At 41.8% G+C, this 20,134-nt stretch overlaps 2 protein-coding genes across 4 annotated transcripts in view; one reads left to right on the top strand and one right to left on the bottom strand.

Moving 5' to 3' along the window:
- Nucleotides 1-20,134, bottom strand: part of Papss1 (3'-phosphoadenosine 5'-phosphosulfate synthase 1) — a 116,067-nt gene that overhangs the window by 51,819 nt on the left and 44,114 nt on the right. For all 3 annotated transcript variants that reach the window (XM_004671433.2, XM_045143272.1, XM_045143273.1), the window contains one exon: nt 1,138-1,251. In XM_004671433.2, coding sequence (XP_004671490.1) covers nt 1,138-1,251 — 114 coding nt within the window. The remainder of the gene's footprint in view (nt 1-1,137; nt 1,252-20,134) is intronic.
- On the top strand, nt 19,032-19,334 carry LOC123458625 (ubiquitin-fold modifier 1-like). The gene has a single exon (XM_045143274.1). It carries the CDS (start codon nt 19,067-19,069, stop codon nt 19,322-19,324), a length of 258 nt encoding a protein of 85 aa, XP_044999209.1. The 5' UTR covers nt 19,032-19,066; the 3' UTR covers nt 19,325-19,334.

The raw sequence follows: 20,134 nt of genomic DNA, 5'->3' as shown, positions 1-20,134 counted from the left end.
CAAGGCCTTTACAACTTATTTCTCCCCGAGCTTTTACATGAAGGGGACCTTTTTGGTTGTTGTGTGTGGCCTGCCATGTGTGGATATGTGCCTCCTCCAGTCTTGTTACCTCTGGAGTGCTCTCCATGATGGGAGATTCTCTCCACCACCCCTCTCCACGCAAGGAGGGGAATTCTCTTCTGGCTTGAGTCTTTTTAAATATCCTAATTTGTAATTTCTCCCTAAATAAACTCAATAATTCATTATTTACCTTTCTCAGAGTCTACTACCTCAATTCCTGCTACATAGACAAGAACCCAAAGCTGGGGTTCACAGGCCATCCCTGAACCCCAAAATCCTGTATCATAATGGAAGAAAAGTAGGAAGGAAGGTAGGGAGGGAAAAAAGCTAAGCTAAGAAATCCCACATTTATTCCATAACCTTACTCATTAATCTCTATTTTTAAGACATGCACAGATGGCTGGGTATGGTGGCACACACCTTTAATCCCAGTACTCTAGAGGTAGAGGTAGGAGGATCACTGTGAGTCAGAGGTCAGTCTGGGCTACAGTGAGACCCTACCTCAAAACAAAACAAAAAGCCCAAAAAGTAAAATAAAATACGTACAGATGGTACAGCTTAAAAAAATTCCTGAGGATTTGAAATTCAATTAAGTTTCCATTCCCATCCTGCCCAGTTTAAATCAGCAATTTTTTATTGGGAAAGACACCTAAGGGTATCATTAGAGCTAAGATGTACAAAAGAATTAATTGTTCTTACTATATGAAAGGGAGAATCGAATATTGGTCAGGAGATTAAGAAACATGTTTAAAGGAAAATGTTCATTTTAATTATTATGGATTAGTCTTTCTTAATGTTTTAGAAACCATTCTTGCTGTTAAGCTCAAAAATCTCACATAATCTTTGTGCTTTGATATTCCAAAATAAATAAATATGATGACTAAAAGCAAATCAAAGCCATGGTAATGTGGGACTGCTATTCCACAAATTAAACTCATTCCCCATCCCTGGAAATTGTGATAAACACCAGAACACCCTCCCCCTGGCCCAAACACAGCTGTAAGCCACACATTTGTCACACTAACAACTATATACAATGTCGCATCACTTGGTTTCAAAAGTAATGTACAAACTTACTTTATTAATTTTCAACGCTGGTAATGTTTCCGCATCTGTTTTTGCTAAATGAAGTTTATTTTCCGGCACATATAGTTCTTTTACTTCGTAAGAGGCATCCACAGGTACAATATCCTTTATAACAAGAGTACAATTAAGTGATTGATTCAACACAGACTTCTCCAAAATGTATCTTAATGAAGAAAATCACCATTTTAAAGCGTTCAAAAATTAGCACAAAAGGGGGCTTGTCAGCTATGTTCTCCCATTAAATTTCCTAATGTTAGTTGATAAACTCAAAAAACATTCTACACTCAGGAAATAATTATGCATAATGTCCCATTACCTACTGGGAAAAAATAAATTCCTAGAACAGGTAAATGTAAATAAGAAGTGAATTCAAATATGATGAAAAAAAATTCAAAAACAAGAGCCAGGTGTGGTGATTCACGCCTTTAACCCCAGCACTTGGGAGGCAGAGGTAGGAGGATCACCATGAGTTCGAGGCCAGCCTGAGAATACAGAGTGAAATGGCTCAGCAGTTAAAGGTACTCAACTGCCCGGTGCCCATGTAAAGCCAGATGCACAAAGTTAAACATGGGTTTAAAGTCTGATTAAAAATAAATTAATAAGCCGGGCGTGGTGGCACACGCCTTTAATCCCAGCACTCGGGAGGCAGAGGTAGGAGGATCGCCGTGAGTTAGAGGCCACCCTGAGACTCCATAGAGAATTCCAGGTCAGCCTGGGCTAGAGTGAGACCCTACCTTGAAAAAGAAAAAAAAAAAAAAAAAAAAAAAAACCCAAACAAAAAATAAAAAAATAGCCGGGCATGGTGGCGCACGCCTTTAATCCCAGCACTCGGGAGGCAGAGGTAGGAGGATCTCCAAGAGTTCGAGGCCACCCTGAGACTACATAGTGAATCCCAGGTCAGCCTGAGCCAGAGTAAGACCCTACCTCGAAAAACCAAAAAAAATAAAAATAAAAAAAAAATTAAATAAATAAATTAATTAATAAATAAAATAAAATAAAAATAAACCAGAACCCTTCCTGGGAGGGAGATCTGTCATAGGATTTAAACATTGTGATTGGTCAAGTTCAGCCCCTAAACGTTACAACAAAGCTTGGTCACAACACATATCATGGCCCTAAGAATTCTAAAGGTTCCTGCACAGAAAATTGTACAGTGAGGCAACAACCTACAGAATGAAGAAAACATTTACAAGCTGTACATCATTCCAGCAGGGAGTTAATATCCAATCTTATACAGCTACATAGCGTATGACTACCACTATAAGCATCGAGTTTTTAAAAACATTTTTGGTTATTTTTATTTTTATTTATTTATTGAAAGCAAAAAGAGAGAGAGAAGAGAGGTGCGTCAGGGCCTCAAACTGCTGCAAAACTCCAGATTCATGTGCCACTTTGTGCATCTGACTTTACATTGGCACTAGGGAATCAAATGTGGGTCATTAAGGCTTTGTAGGCAAGAGCCTTAACTGGTAAGCCATCTCTCCAACCCCTATGCATCAATTTTGTTAGGAAACTAAAACTTCTACCAAAAAAAAGTCTGCTGGGTGTGGTGGCATATGCCTTTAATCCCAGCACTCAGGAGGCGGAGGTAGGAGGATCACCATGAATTCCAGGGCAGCTTGAGACCACATAGTAAATTTCAGGTCATCCTAGGCTAAAGCAAGAAAGACCCTGTCTCGAAAAAACAAACAAAAAGGTCAATTTTTCTAAAACACAAAGCAAGAGAAAAAAGTAATGCAAAATAAAACATTAATGGAAGAATCATATTTCTAAGGACATTCCTGCTATTTTCCCTGAGGAATGATTTTAGGAAGAAACTTCAGCTTAGTCATAAGCCACGTAACATCGGTCAGTGATGAACTAAATATATAACGACAGCCCCTAAGACTATCATTTAGTGACACCACAGCATGAAATCACCTCATAACGAACTTCTCAGAACATGCCCCATCTGAGGGGCAAAGGTCCAGGTGATGTAAGACTTTGTTAGGTGCTACATAATAGGAAAGGCTAAGTCTTATGCACTCGTCAGAGTTAGATGACTTCTTGAAGGCCAAGGTGCAGTTGCTCAGGCAGTCCCTGTGGATTTGTAGAATCGAAAGAGTTCCTTTGCTACAGCTCCAAGTTCTCAGACACTGCTCCCTCACAGACACAATCATGTGGTAAACCCAAGTGCTTCTACCAGTAAATCCAAGCCTCTGACCTTTTCACAATAAACTCAACAACAAATAAGCACAGTAAATATACAAGAAAAGAAATAAGCTGGGTGTGGTGGCGAATGCCTTTAATCCCAGCACTCGGGAGGCAGAAGTAGGAGGATCACCATGAGTTCGAGGCCAGCCTGAGACTACATAGTGAATTTCAGGTTAGCCTGGACTAGAGTGAAACCTTACCTCTAAAAACAAACAAACGAAAAAAAAAGAAATAATAAAAAATCAAGCTATAGAGATTGCTCAATGGTTAAGGCACTTGCCTGCAATGCCTGAAAACCCGGGTTCAGCTCCCCAGTACCCATGTAAAGCCAGATGCTCCAAGAGGCACGTGCATCTGGAGTTTATTTGCAGCATGGGGAGGTTTGGGCATGTCCATTCTCTCTGTCTCTGCTTCCAAATAAATAAAATAAAATAATTTTTAAAGTAGTAATAAAATCAAAGACAGGAAGAAACACTTCCATCTACAAGAGCAAGTTCAGTCCATCAACACTGCCCTGAAGCTGATATGAATGGCAATTTCTGGAGACCTCTGTCTCTTGAGGCCTCACTGCTCAGAGGAAGGCAGAAAGTGTGTACACCGGCCACAAACCCTGTACTGCGTAAGACTCCAGATCTTCTTCAGTTCAGCTTCCAAAAGGGGCCAAAGCTGACACCTATTGACTGCTTCTACTAAAGAGAAATACTACAAAAATAATTCTTTTTGAGGTAGGGTCTCACTCTATAGCCCCAGGCTGACAGAGATTCTCCTACCTCTGCCTCCAGGAGCGCTGGGATTAAAGGTGTGCACCACCATGACTGACCTGTAAGAATAATTTTTAGCCAGGCATGGTGGCACACGCCTTTAATCCCAGCACTCGGGAAGCAGAGGTAGGAGGATCGCCGAGAGTTCGAGGCCACTCTGAGACTACATAGTGAATTCCAGGTCAGCCTGAGCTACAGTGAGACCCTACCTCGAAAAACTAAAAAAAAAAAGAAGAAGAAGAAGAAGAAGAATTTTTAAAAACTGGTAGAGGAAGATAAGCTCCTCTAGCTGCTTCACATTAGACAACTATGTATGTATAAGGTGGAATATTTCCTCACGTTAAATGAACCACAGCAAAGTGAGTATCTGTTAACTTTTATCAAGAAGGTCACAGAAATAATAAGCAAACAGGGTTGGAGAGATGAATTAGCGGTTAAGGCACTTCCCTGCAAAGCCTAAGGACCCAGGTTGGATTCTCCAGGTCCCACGTTAGCCAGATGCACAAGGTGGCGCATGTGTCTGGAGTTCATTTGCAATGGCTGGCGGCCCTAGCGTGCCCATTCTCACTTGTTCTCTCTCTCTCCCTCTCTCTGTCTCAAATAAATAAATAAATTTAAAATAATAATAATAATAAGCAAATGTACCTGTTCCTATGTAATAAATGATTTTAATTATGCACCTAAAAATATCACATTCAGGAGGGGGAAAAAGACTCTAAAACTTACCAAGAGAAATGGCTTAAGTTAGTTCATTCAGAACCTTCCAACTCCATTTTCACTATATTTACTTTCAATTCTACAACAGCAACAAGCAGGGTTTGGAAATAAAAAAAGTCAGCCTGTATCCTATATGTGATCATCACTGCCCAACTGCTCCGCAGCCGTCTGTGCAGAGCCGAGGACGTCAACCGGAAAGGAAACTCCAGAGCGAGCTCTCCCTGGAAGGCCGGTGAGTGACGGCGTCGAGCGAACTGCACACACGTGCCCTATGTTCAACGGATCCACAAAGTCCCCAAGACACCCGGGAGCAGGCCCATTCTCCACAGCTGCGAAACAAGGCCCTGAAGTCCTCCACCGTCAGAAATAAATGCCAAAAGCAACTAAGATCATGCAGAAGGCCAGGCACTCATGATAAGATATGGAAGTAAACACTCAAACCAAAATTCAAGCAAAGACGGAAGGCGGCATCAGGAGTTTCTAAGCCAGGTGTTTCCGGGGATGGAAAGAAGAAAGGAGCACAAGCGCCGCGTGTCTGAGAAGCGATGACCTGCGCTCCACTTCTGACGACACGGCTCAGCTCGCCACCTGTCTCCTCGGCTCCCCGCTTCAAACAAAAACAAGCAAACAAAACAATCAACACCGGCACTTCTCGGGGCTACTGTACGATTGAAAGTGACTGAACTGTGGGAGCTAACATGAGCTGTCCACTCAGAAACCACACATTGTTTTAGGGAGCGTCATATGAATTAATTCACTTAATCTTCACACCTACCTATGAGAGTCCAAGAAACCATCACTTCCTTCTCCACAAATGAGGGAACTGGGGCCCCTGCGACGCTACCAACTTGCCCTCAAATCCCTGCAGCACTGTCTTCTAATAAGCAAAACACAGTAAATAATAAATGACAATGACAGTGTGCATGCCACATGCCGGGCTGTCCTACTGTCTCCACACACAGTGTGCTCACTCACAGAACAGACAATTAACTCCAAAAATACTTCCCAGTGGTTTCCCCATAAAAACCAGGTTATGAAACACTTTGTCACATATACTGTTCATAAATTATGTTCATAAATGCATGTTATTAAACATTAATAATGCCAAGAGAAGCTCTCGGTCAATGCATGCTCTTTCCGTGTGTTGGCAATATTCTAGACAAAAGCAAAAATGCTCAACATTTTTGTTAGGCCTAAAATAGTTCTATTAAGTGAACACGTGTAAGCCAAGACCATGAACAACAGAGGGCCATCCTCCATTTCCACTGCCTCAGACCCCTTCACACTTTGCAAATGAGAATGCATCCTTTACAAGTGGCATGGGGGCTCAACACGGAACAGCCCCACTCTCAAAACCAGTATGAACAACTCTGAGAAAGTCCTCTTGGCCACTTCTAGAGCCTATAGTATTGTAAGGGTGGGCTCCATGTTTGTTTTGGTGGGAGCTGGTACTCTCTCCCTCTCCCACACTTATTATTGCTAACTGTCAACAATCTGGGAGGGACAGAGGAATAGCATCCAGCGAACTAACCTTTGGATTTTGCTGGATGCAACGTGGTATTTAAGTTTTAGCTAGCTTCCCAGCCAGCACTGCTAGACGTGATTCCTAACTAACAGTGTGAATGACTGACGGCCATGCTCCAGCAGCAGGGCAGGGAGGCCCGCAGAAGCCAGCCCTCCAGACACACACCACAGCAGGGGTCCACAGGCACTTGACTCCTCCTCTGTTCATAGCAAACACTTCAAAGGATCAGAAGTTTCTATTGAGGGCTGGAGAGATGGCTTGGCCCCAGGTTCGAGGCTCGATTCTCCAGGACCCACATTAGCCAGATGCACAAGGGGGCACACGAGTCTGGAGTTCCTTTGAAGTGGCTGGAGGCCCTGGAGCACCCACTCTCTGTCTCTCTCTCTCTATCTGCCTCTTCCTCTCTCTTTCTGTCACTGTCAAATAAATAAATAAAAGTAAACAAAAAAGTTTCTATTGAAGCCATCTACAATCTCCTTGGAAACATACAAGGTTAACATACCACCATACAAATAATTTTTGGGCAAACCTAAGTGTCTCCAAAGTAGCTACTCTAAAATTACAAAAAAGCAATAGAACCCCAACCAAGTTATTTCTTTTTATTTATTTATTTTTGGTTTTTCAAGGTAGGGTTTTGCCTAGCCCAAACTGACCTGGAATTCACTATGTAGTCTCAGGGTGGCCTCAAACTTATGGCGATCTCCTACCTCTGCCTCCCAAGTGCTGGGATTAAAGGTGTGCACCTCCACGCCTGGCCCAACAAGTTATTTCTTTTTTTTTTTAATTTTAATTAATTTATTTATTTGAGAGCGACAGACACAGAGAGAAAGACAGATAGAGGGAGAGAGAGAATGGGCGTGCCAGGGCTTCCAGCCTCTGCAAACGAACTCCAGACGCGTGTGCCCCCTTGTGCATCCGGCTAACTTGGGACCTGGGGAACAGAGTCTCGAACCGGGGTCCTTAGGCTTCACAGGCAAGTGCTTAACCACTAAGCCATCTCTCCAGCCCGCAACAAGTTATTTCTTTAAAAAGTGTTGTTTACAAATATTGTGCTTCAGTGTATATATCCTTGCCTATCTACATGCAGGCTATAATCATTTTCTAAGATAGAAGGGAAATATTTTGTATTTTTTCTTTTTTTATGACATAGAAAGTTGTATGGACACAGCTTATATTAGTACCATCACTTCCTTCCTCCCTGTCCCCATTCTGCTGAGGGCCCTCCTCAGTGGGATTGCTGGTATTCCCCCTAGGGTTGCGGGTTATGAGATGTGAGAGCATCAGTCAGTCATTCTAAGGGGAGGAGGGGGGAAAGCAATGCCCCTAGACATTCTCTCCTACTCTGTGGCTCTTAGCAGCTGGGTGTAGTGGCGCACACCCTTAATCCCAGCACTCAGAAGGCAAAGACAGGAGGATCCCTGTGACTTGGAGGCCAGCCTAGAAGTATACAATGAGTTCCAGGTCAGCCTGGGCTAGAGTCAAATGCTACCTTGGGGAAAAAAAAAAAAAAGAAACTATAAGCATTTCACAAAATTCAACCCTGTGAAGGTTCACATCAGCAGTACTTTTAATGGTCACAGAAGCTTTACTCTTAGTAACCAAACATTAGAACAGCCCACAAGTCTGTCTACCGTAGGCAAATAGAGGAAAGGTACAAAATAGCATGCATTATATAATGGACCCATTAATGTAATAGAAAACTATCAATACATATTTACAACACCATATTTAGAAAGATACACAAAATTTTTTTGCTATTTTTAGGATTAGGGTGGTATGGTAGGCCCCTCACCCACAACGACTGACTGCTGCTCTCACATCTCCTAACGCACAACCCCATGTGAATACCAGCAATCCCACTGAGGAGGGCCCTCAGTGGAATGGGGACAGGCAAGAGGGAAATGACGGTACTAATATCTGATGTGTCCATACAACTTCATCTATCCATATAAGTGTCTACGTGCCTATGTGAAAGGCATGTAAATAACAATCTTTAGAGCAGTGTGAATTTACTTTGGGTAGAGAAAGGTCTGTTCTAATCAGAGCATTAGGTCAGAACTTGAAAGACATGAAATTTGAAGGACACGCAGTGATGAGAGCATGACCCAAATAGGTAACAGAATGCCAGCAAGAGTACAGAAGTAAAATTGTGCAAGACACCTTTAGACATTAAAACCACAGGGGTGCACCTGCCGAGACAGAAGTCACACATGAGGACTGGCAGCAGGGGTAAGCAGCAGGTGAGTTCACTTGAGACTAGAAGATTTTGATGCCCAGAAAATTAATTTGACAACTGTATATTAAAGAGCCAGTCAGGTCTGGGAGCAGCTGACTGGCAGAAGTTTGACACTTGAGGTCAGGTTTAATAGGATTCAAGGTGGCTTAGAATAGAATGTTGGACAGGATTCAGGTGATGTGGAGAGCTACCTCATCCACCGTGTTAGCTATTGCACTTGCACAGATGAAAAATAATGACTAAAACTGGGAAGCAAAATACACATCTTCAAGCAAGAATCACTTTCTTCTTTCTTTCTCTTTCCCTCCCCATTCACCTCTCCCTTTCTCTCTCAAATAAATACTGAAAAAAGAAAAAAAGATTGGCTGGGTGTGGTGGCACATGTCTTTAAAGCCAGCACAAGGAAGACAGAGATAGGAAGATTGTTGTGAGTTCATGCCCAGCATGGGACTACAGAGTAAGTTAAGTTCCAGGGAAGCCTGGGCTGGAACAAGACCCTGCCTCCAAAAGAAGAAAAAAGAGGGCTGGAGGGATGGCTTAGCAGTTAAGGGGTTTGCCTGCAAAGCCAAAGGACCCAGGTTTGACTCCCCAGGACCCATATTAGCCAGATGCACAAGGGGGCGTACGCATCTGGAATTTATTTGCAGTGGCTGGAGGCCCTTGTGCACCCATCTCCTCTGCCTCTCGCTCTCCCTCTTTCTCTGTTAAATAAATAAATAAAATAAAATAGTTTAAAAAAAGAAAAAGAAAAAAATCATAGAGACAGAAAAGAGAATGGTGTTGCCCAGAAGTTGATGGAAAAGACGAAACAGGGATTACTACTGAATGAGCAGGGTCCTCCCTCAAAAAGAAAGAAAGAAGACAAGAAAGACAAAATCACAGAGACGAAAAAGAGCACGGTGTTGGCCAGAGGTTGACGGCAGAGAACACAGGGAGTCCCATTAGTTGAGTAGGCCTGTAAAGGGCTTGGGAACAGGGTATGGTTGTGAAGACTGCGCAGTATCACAGGATTTTAAAGTGAATTTTACTCTCATAGCTTATGTATGAAATTCTTCTGATGCCTAACCAATATGAAGTAAGAGTTCAAGTGTTTGCTACAGTTTTCCTCTTCCAGAAAGACAGACTTAGTATTTCTGGAATTCCCGCAAGCATAACAGCACAATCAAGGAGGGCAGAGCGTGCGCTCGGTGAAGCGGGCTTCCGCTGAGTCTCGCGTACAGCCACGGTGACGGAGTTTCTACCAGAAATACAAAGGGAATCTGAAGCATGCAGGTATGGCTAGTTTTTAGCACATTCTAATGACATATCTTTGCTTCTACAACCATAGCTAAACATCTAAAAGAAGCAAAACTGCCTCAAAGTTAGACAAACTATCTGGAAAACAATGCAAAGTCCCTGCCACATCACCTCTCCCTTTTTTTGGTGCCATGTTAAAGTTTCCAGACACACAGGGCTATGAGAAACAATGTGTTCTTTTACATAGAAACCCCTTTACTGCAGCAAATTTCTTTCCTTTCAAACAAAAAGCAGGTAAGGTTTTCATATACATATACACCTCCCTTTCCATCTGAGATGCTCCAGTGAGTCAGCACTTAGGGTGACAGGACCCGGATCTGCTCTTACCTGTCCTGAGGAAGGGATCAGCAGCAGATCCCGTATTGCCACTAATGAGGTGAGTTCTGTAACCTCTAAGTCTAAAACTATTTAAATACTAGGAATGTTAAACATAAAATAATTTTAAAATGCAGCATGGAGGGTCTGGCAAGATGACTCAGCAGTGAAAGGAGTTTGCTTGCAAAGCCTGATGGCCTGGATTCACGTTCTCACATAAAGCCAGATGCAAAAAGTGGTGCAAGTGGCTGGAGTTTGTTTGCAGTGGCACTAGCTCCTGTGTACCCATTTTTCTCTCATTCATAGTGCCTCTGACACTGTCTGTCTGTCTCTCTCTCTCTCTCTCTCTCTCTCTCTCTCTCTCTCTCTCTGAAAATAAATACAAAGCATGGATACCCAAATGTTTCCTTTGCTTGACTGACTAACCACTGTCTCAGGTCTGTATACTGTATCCAAACAGTTGCTCAGACAATTCCTTGGGCCTGAAAACTGTTAAACAGGACAAACAACATTCACTACAAGAAAACACTGATTCTTGTCCTCTCATTTTAACTTTCCTATGGAGCCCCAAACATGTTAATAAACATCATGATTGCACATTTTTAATTCTCCCTCTAAGTATTTTCTGCACTTTTTTCTGGAGCCAAGTCTGCTCAGCAGATTTGAATGCTAGGGCTCATTCATATTTTTATACAACTATTAAACTTCTATTATCTAAACTACATGCATCCAAAGCATGAACACAAAGACATTCTGGCAACACTTTAAAACTGAACTGCAAAGTCTGGTTTTTATGTGCAGTATAAAATCCATTTAGAGCACTAAACCACCATTTTGTAAGAAGACAAACCTTTAAATAATTTATAGCACTAGTAAATCTAGAGTTTCTGGTAGATTTAAAAACAGCATTTAAAATATCACTTTAGATTAAAACCAGCAGCAAGAACCCTACTTCCTTATGTCATAACAAGCCAAGTTAAAACGCAATACTAGCAGGCCATCTAGTGACCACTCAAGGGTTAGTGGAAAGAAATCAAATGAAAATTTTCCAATCTGTCCTCATTATCCTTCAATATTTATATGCTAAATGGGGCAGGCTAAGAAAACAAAGGTACCATGACAAAATGCGAAGTGACTCAATCTTTACATAATGACACTGCTATCCCCATTACACTGCACAGCAAGTTGGTCAACTAAGACATGACAAAGGATCCATGACCTGATGCTGACAAACCATGCTTTTCTTGGACAGAAAAATACTTTACCTTTCTTACTAACAGACTTTAAATAAAGAGTTCCGGGTAGAATTCATTTCAGAAGAGTCTCTGCAAAGTAATGTTAAATAACAAATTAAAAAAGAAAAACCCCATTAGCCACAATTATGCCCATGGACACAACACGTATCAAGCACCTTCATTCTCTTGCAAATCTCAGGACATATAAATGACAGGGTACAATAAGATATGTGTACATATCTGGTCTTTACCCCCAGTTCCTGGCACAGCATTCCTACAATCCTAAGGGATCAGAGAGGACTCTTAGCTTCACAATGAGGGTTGGTCACCAGAAAAACCAAGCCTTAATATGAGGATTGAAACTTAACAATGTCAGCCCATCATCAGCCCATCCCCACCTCGGAGGAGAAGATAGGTCTAGAGACAGAGTTCACTAGCAGATGACAACCAGCTGTGCCTCCACTGAGCCTCCACTAAAGCCCCCTGAACAATGGGGCTAAGAGAGCCTCTGGGAGGTGAGGCAGGTGGACACAGACAGAACAGCAAAGCAACACAGGCCATAGCTTGGCTAGGGCAGTAAACATGGCCCTCTTCTAACAGTACACCTAGGAGCCTGTTGACAACCTGGGATCCTCACCTGTTCTGAACTGCACATGCATCATGCTTCAAACACTAGAACAGGTTTCTCTCCCCTGACAAACTTTAGTAAATCCCCTTGTGTGGTTTTTCTATTCAAAAATATTCTGAGATATATCCAGGATAGGGGAGAAGGGAGGCTCTAGCCTAGACTGACATTAGATGCATGTGAACTAAACGAAACTGTCCTTTCAGTGACTTTTAGGGAAATCCCCTATGGCTATCTTATTCCTATGCATGGTGAGGCATGCAAATGTTTAAAATCAGATACATCAAAGGAAGGATTAGAATAGTAGAAAAAGCTTACAGAGCTCGTCTGTCACTAAAAAAGAGAACCACCAGTAACCAGCTCCTCCTCCTCCTCCTCCCAGACCCCATGAAAAGCCCAAACAGGAGTCCACTGCTCTTGAGCAATCTAGCTCAAGGGGACTGCGGTCCCACTGCAGCATAACCTCCCCATCCCACATTTCTTTACTTCTGTTTTACTCTCTTTTTGAAAATATTTTTATTTAGGGCTAAAGAGATGGCTTAGCAGTTAAGGAGCTTGCCTGCAAAACCTAAGGACACAGGTTTGATTCCCCAGTACCCACATAAGCCAGATGGGCAAGGTGACACTTGCATCTGGAGTTCATTTGCAGTGGCTACACTTCCTGTTGTACCCATTTGCTCTCCCCTTCTCTCTGGTTCTCTCTCAAATAAATAAATAAAAATAATTACGGGAAAATAAGAAATTATATTAGAGACAGAAAGAGAGAAAAAATGAGAAAGCATGGGTGTGCAAGGGCCTCCAGAAGCATGTGCCACTTCATGCAACTCACTGTATGTACATGGGAGCTGAGGAATCAAACCTGGACCAGCATGTTTTGCAAGCATCTTGCCCACTGAGCCATCTCCCAGCCCTGCTTCACTCTTTCACAAAGTTTCTTGCTGCTTTATTTTCTGTATGCATCTTGTTCAAGTCTTTGAAAAAGATGCCAAGAATCTAGAAACATCCAGACAGACAGAGACCACTGGTAACAGGTACCAGGAGAGGCAGCATGAGAAGGAATGAAAACTCAGTTCCCCATGCCCTGCCTTGCCCTGCACTCTTGCCCTGGCTCTTCCAAAAACAGTAAACAAAGCACTTTCCTGAATCATTCTAACAAATTACGAAACCTGAGGAGGGGCACCCTGAATTATAACCAGCTGGGTGGAAGTGTGGGTGGCCTGAACACCTCATTCATGGCTAAAATACAGGGAGTCTTGTGGTAATGAACCCTAACATATGAACTGAGGTAACTCCAAATAGGGATGAAAATGAGCTGAACTGCTGGACATTCCAATGATGTCAGAGATAAGAGGATTGGTTGTGTGACAGAAAACAAACAAAACCATCAAAAGTCTAACAAAAAAGAACCCATAAAACATATCCAGAGATTATACTAAAAAAGGCATCTAAGCACAATTTTCTGGGAATTTTTTAAACAGTTAAAAATAGCTAATTATATATAAAGGGTAAACAAAACTAATAAAATAACATATGACTAATTCTGTAACTTCTATGTGTCAAATCTCAAGAAAACTACAGATATTCAATGTAGAAACAAGAAAACAAACTTACAAACAAAAAAAATTGCAATCACAGTTTCAGAAAAAAAATGATACAGAATTACTATCTATATCTTATAAAAGATTATATACAAGCTGGGCGTGGTGGCGCATGTCTTTAATCCCAGCACTCAGGAGGCAGAGGTAGGAGGATCGCCGTGAGTTCAAGGCCACCCTGAGACTCCATAGTGAATTCCAGGTCAGCCTGGGGTAGAGTGAGACCCTACCTCGAAAAAAACCAAAAAAAAAAAAAAAAAAAAAAAAAAAAGATTATATACAAATCTGTTTAAAAAAAAAAAAGCTACCAATACCACTGCTAGCCTACACCTTGAATGTCTCCCAAAGGTCCATGTGCCAGTTCATGGTTCTACTGGCAGGAGACAAAACTTTAGGAAATAGCTCCTAATAAAGGAAGCTAGAAGCTGTGCCCTTGAAAGGGACACTGGGAACTCAGCACTTTTCTTTTTTTTTTTTTTTTTAAGTTTTTGAAGGTAGGGTCTTGCTCTAGCCCAGGTTGACCTGGAATTCACGATGTAGTCTCAGGGTAGCCTCGAACTCATGGCGATCCACCTACCTCTGTCTCCCAAGTGATGGGATTAAAGGCATGTGCCACCATGCCCGGCCCTTCTTTCTTTGCAGACCATGATGCGAGCAGCTCACTCTGCTATGGACTCCCACCATGGTGTCCTGTAGGCCTCAGCACAAGCAGGAGGATCTGTCTACCACAGACTTGGGCCTCAGAAATGGGCTAAATAAAGGGCTAAATAAACCTTTATTCTTTTTGTGTTAAAAACTGAACACAAGCCGGGCGTGGTGGCGCACACCTTTAATCCCAGCACTTGGGAGGCAGAGGTTGGGGGATCACCATGAGTTCAAGGCCACCCTGAGACTCCATCGTGAATTCCAGATCAGCCTGAACTAAAAGTGAGACCCTACCTCAAAAAAGAAAGAAAAAAAAAAAAAACAAAAACTGAACACAGGGCTAGAGATATGGCTTAGCAGTTAAGGCACTTGCCTGCAAAGCCTAAGAACCTAGGTTTAATTCCCCAGGGCCCATGCAAAGCCAGATGCACAAGGTGACACATGTTTCTGGAGTTCCTTTACAATTGCCAGAGGCCCTGACACACTCAGTCTTTCTCTTTGTACAACTCTCATACATACATAATAAATTATTTTTTAAAATGAGACACAAGCCGGGCGTGGCAGTGCATGCCTTTAATCCCAGCACTTGGGGGGCAGAGGTAGGAGGATCACCATGAGTTCAAGGCCAGCCTGAGAGACTGCATAGTGAATTTCATGTCAGCCTGAAACCTTACCTCTAAAAACAAAACAAACAAACAAACAAAAATGAGATACAGAGGCTTCACATGGACATACTATTCATCAAGTATAAAACCATACAAACTATGTCATTAAATATTTATTTTTGGTTTGTGTGTATCAGGTGTTCTTTTCTGCTGCATTTTCACCTTATTTTCTTGAGACAGGCTCTGACCAGGCAGAACAGGAGATGATGATGCCTCAATATCTGCTTCCCAGAGCAGGAGGAGAAAGGCAGACAGGTGACAAGAAGATAAAGTGACAAGTGAGACAAGAACTGTCACCCATACAAAGGCTAGACCCACTCCAAATCAAGTGAACTATGGGATCCTCCAGGGGAGCAAAAGAGGCATTGATGGGATGGAAGAAAAAGAAGAAAAAGAGAAAGAATTTCTAAAAAGAGAACATGGTCACACTGAACCACGTACTTACCATGGGACCTGAACAACCTTGATAACACCAAGCCTCCTGATGCATCCACATGCCCAGAAGCCAGAGAAAGGCACTGAGGTCCTAGAAGCTTATCCTTCCAGAATCCTTCTCTAAAATCCAGCCATAATATACCAACTAGTTGAAGCTGAGAAAATGTGGACATGTTTTAAATGTCTGGGGAAATTTAACTATACTGTGTACCTAAACTTGAAAAATATAACATCAACTCATTTAGCTGAATAATCATGACTAAATTTCCACTATTATGTATGTATGAGGTAAAACTACTGATAAAAGACTACTTGACTCCCAAAGTTTCTGAAGTTTATGTTGACAAGGATACTGTATATACATTTCCCACAACACTATAATAGACACACACACACACACAGCACACAGAGAGAGAAAGAGAGAGAAAAAAAACTCTTGGCACTATAATGAATTAACATAAATGTTATTCCCAGGGGCTAGAGAGATGGCTTAGCGGTTAAGCGCTTGCCTGTGAAGCCTAAGGATCCCGGTTCGAGGCTTGGTTCTCCAGGTCCCATGTTAGCCAGATGCACAAGGGGGCGCACGCATCTGGAGTTCATTTGCAAAGGCTGGAAGCCCTGGCATGCCCATTCTCTCTCTCCCCCTCTATCTGTTTTTCTCTCTGTGTCTGTCGCTCTCAAATAAATAAATAAAGTAATAAAAAATAAAAAAATAAAAATAAATAAATAAAATAAAATAAATGTTATTCCCAGCCAGGTCAAATATATGAACTGATACAACAGTGACCTATCTGTTAAGGGGGGAAACAAGTGCGCTCTGGTTGTACTTCCCATTCCAGGGGAAGAAATTCCTGCCTGGTACTGAAAACCTAATCAAAAGCCAATAGCTAAGAAGGTTAAGACCTAGGGGGAATGACTACTGTTTTCTGGCTAACTGCGTATATTATGCCCACCAAACTGCCCTCTAAATTCTTATGTTTATGCCCATATATTAATGCTACTCTCACTTTTAGAGAAGCTTCACTTTTCAGACAACAGTGACCACTGGGGAGACTCAAAACTCATCAAAGTGCTGAGAAGATGTGACAGTGCAGTGTCCAGCACTGAGACATCTTTATCACACCCTCAAGGCTCAGGGACCACTGCGGAAGAGATGGTGGAAAGAATTTAAGAGTCAGACTTCCGGGTAAGATGGCTGCATAGGAGTCACACCAAACCAGCCTAAGGAGGGATTTAAGCAAAACACACTTTTCTTCCAAAAAGTGAAGGTGTATAGGTTTTTATTGGCAACAGCTGAGAAGGAGGAGAGACCAAGATCTACCAGAAAGGCAGAAAGCAGTCAGAATCCCACATAGTCACTTGCAGCCTGTGCAGATAAGCGCGCACCTGCCTGACCCGGCGCCCACATGCAGGAGCAAAGACCAAACAAGGGATGGTCCAACCTCCTCAAACCTGAAGTGGAGATGAGCTAAGGAGCTGCTGAAAGGGATACAGGTAGGACCAGCTGAGCAGTTCCAGGACAACTCCAAACTTCCTGCACTCTCCCATCCCCCAACCTTCAGAACCACGAACCTCTGGAGAAAGCATGCACCCCCAGTTGCAGGGCATCCAGCACATCTGATCAGAGCACCAGCTCCACAGCACAACACAGAAGGATTGAGGTGGGCAGTCAGCATCAGTGAGATTGGAAGCCACCCCAAAAGGTAACAAGGCCAACTGACAAAAAAGCAGGTACATAGGCCTGCACTGGAAGTGCTAATCTCTCTTTCCATGTCAGGGCAGGTTATGGGTTTCATATTCTGGTTGGGTCTATCATTTCCAATTAAGCTGTATTAGGGGACTGATTATTGTTGCCTTTGATGTTTTCAGATTCACAGAGCCTTCGTCTTTTTCTTCTGTCATTACTGGGGACAGGGTCTGATTCAGACCCAGACTGACCTGGAACCCATTTCAGAACTGAAATCTCAACCTCCCATCTGACAAGATTAAGAACACAAAGCAACACAACCTTAGGGATTTTGGCTTTATAAGGTTATCTGTTTGTTTCAATCCCCACACTTGCATACTCTGTGCTGGTTTTTATTGAATGAGTATATTGCTCAGCTGAATTTTAGAATTTTGCCAGTAAATTGCTCCACCCAGCTCACTAGAATACTTGAATGGCAGGCAAACTCAACACCTAGGATGACTTCTGCAGTTGGATTGAAGTACAAGAGCTACACTTGGCACCTTAAACTCTTACTCTGAAGGTACATAAAGTTGGATTTCTAAGCCTAAAAGCACCACAGATAATTAGAAAACCCAAGCATGAAATCAACCAGCATGCAAAAAGCACTACATTATAATACAAGAAACACAAAGAATCAAGGAAATACAACCCCACCAAAAATTATAAATACATCAAAAATCACCCTAAACAAGACTGTTTTACATGAAATGCCTGACAAAGATTTCAAAATAATGATTAATACTCAAAGAAACCAAAGAAGAAAACAAAGGAATTAAAGAAGAAAACAAACTCCTGAAGGAATTCTAAGAGAACACAGGAAGCCAGCTTAATGAAATAGAGGTCATTACAAGACATGAATAAGGAAATAGAAATACTGAAGAAAAACCAGGCAGAATTTCTAGCACTGAAAAACATAGTTACTCAAATAAAAGATTCTATGGAAAGTCTCACCAGTAGAAAGGATGAAGGAGAGAACACAATATCTAAACTAGAAGACCAGGTCCAATACATACAGTCCAATAGAAAAGAAGACAAGCTAATAGGAAGGTATGAATGGGAATTTTAAGTTACTCAGGACACTATGAAAAGATCAAACATAAGAATTCAGGGTATAGTAGAAGGAGAAGAATTCCAGTCCAAAAACACAGTAGGTGTTTTCAACAAAACCACAGAAGAAAAATTTCCCCAAATTGGGAAATAAATGCCAATGCAAATACAGGAAACCTTTAGAACACCAAACAGAAAAAACCTGGAAAGAACATCTCCTCACCATGTTATAATTAAACTACCAAAAGCACAAAACAAACAAAATATATTGAAAGCAGTTAGAGAGAAAAAGCAAGTCACCTATAAAGGGAAGCCTATCAGGATATACGGAGATTACTCAACACAAACTTCAAAAGCCAGAAAGGCTTGGAATGATGTATTCCAAGTTGTGAAAGATAACAACTATCAAACAAGATTACTTTATCCTGCAAATCCATCTATCCAAATTGGAGGAATAAGGATATTCCACAACAAAAACAGACTAAAGGAATTTATGACAATTAAGCCAGCTCTATAGAAAATATTTATTTGAAAGAATCCTTCATGCTGAAGAGAAAGCAAAAAACACACATGAGAAAAGGAAAAAATAAACCATAACCAAATAACAGTTAAAACAAGAAAGTAAAGGGATAATCAGGAAGCACTACAAACCAAAAAGAATGGCGAGAGTAAGTGCATACCTCTCAATAATAACTCTTAGTATCAATGACCCAACCAAAAGAAACAGGCTTACAGACTGGATTAAAAGGTAGGATCATTCTATTCGTTGCCTCCAGGAAACTCATCTCTCAATGAAAGATAGACACTGTCTTAGAAATTTCAAGCAAGGGACCTGCGCGGGGCGGGCGCAGCCCCTCCGCCGGCTCCAGACCGGCCTGCGGGGCGTTGGTGCGGCTCCACCATGTCGAAGGTGTCCTTTAAGATCACGCTCACATCGGACCCGCGGCTGCCCTACAAAGTACTCAGTGTTCCTGAAAGTACACCTTTTACAGCAGTCTTAAAGTTTGCAGCAGAAGAATTTAAAGTTCCTGCAGCAACAAGTGCAATTATTACCAATGATGGAATAGGAATAAATCCTGCTCAGACTGCTGGAAATGTTCTTCTAAAGCACGGTTCAGAACTACGAATTATTCCTAGAGATCGTGTTGGAAGTCATTAGTACATGCAACTTGGAGCACAGTTACCGACCAGAATAAATATTGATGTTTGTTGTTGCTGTAAAATTGAAATCAGGTATTTAAGATACTATGAAAATAACAAGAATCAAAGAAACAATGAACGGTGGCTCTTCTGTCCCTTGTTGTTCATACTTTTCATATGAAGTGGGAAGCCTCATGGGTGGAGGGCACGACCTCCAGAGAAGGTGGTACAGTTGATGGTTGCTACCTCATCACAATTGAGAGTTCACTTGTGGCAAATGGATTATCTGACTTGGCTAATAATTCTTAGCCAGAACATTTTGAAAGTTAAAGTTCACTGTCACACTTGTATTTGAGTTAAAATATAAAAGGATTATGGGTCATGAATGACAATTGACTTGATATTATCTTACTTGCAAACTCGTAGTTTGATTACTCTATAGTCTGATGACGTTAATAGACATTTCAATGAAAAAAATCTTAGTTTAAGTTTCAACCTTAATATATCCTATAAATTTTAATTTCTTTTTTTTAATATTTTTAATTTTTATTTATTTATTTATTTGAGAGCGACAGACACAGAGAGAAAGACAGATAGAGGGAGAGAGAGAGAATGGGCGTGCCAGGGCTTCCAGCCTCTGCAAACGAACTCCAGATGCGTGCGCCCCCTTGTGCATCTGGCTAACGTGGGACCTGGGGAACCGAGCCTCGAACCGGGGTCCTTAGGCTTCACAGGCAAGCGCTTAACCGCTAAGCCATCTCTCCAGCCCTAAATTTTAATTTCTCATCATGAAACCAAAAGGTGAATTTTTAGATCTATCCATTGTATC

Source organism: Jaculus jaculus, chromosome 2 (genome assembly GCF_020740685.1).
Source record: "Jaculus jaculus isolate mJacJac1 chromosome 2, mJacJac1.mat.Y.cur, whole genome shotgun sequence".
In the NCBI taxonomy this organism is placed as follows: Eukaryota; Metazoa; Chordata; class Mammalia; order Rodentia; family Dipodidae; genus Jaculus; species Jaculus jaculus.
The sequence above is the reverse complement of the archived record's forward strand: the minus strand, read 5'-3'. Positions and strand labels throughout refer to the sequence as shown.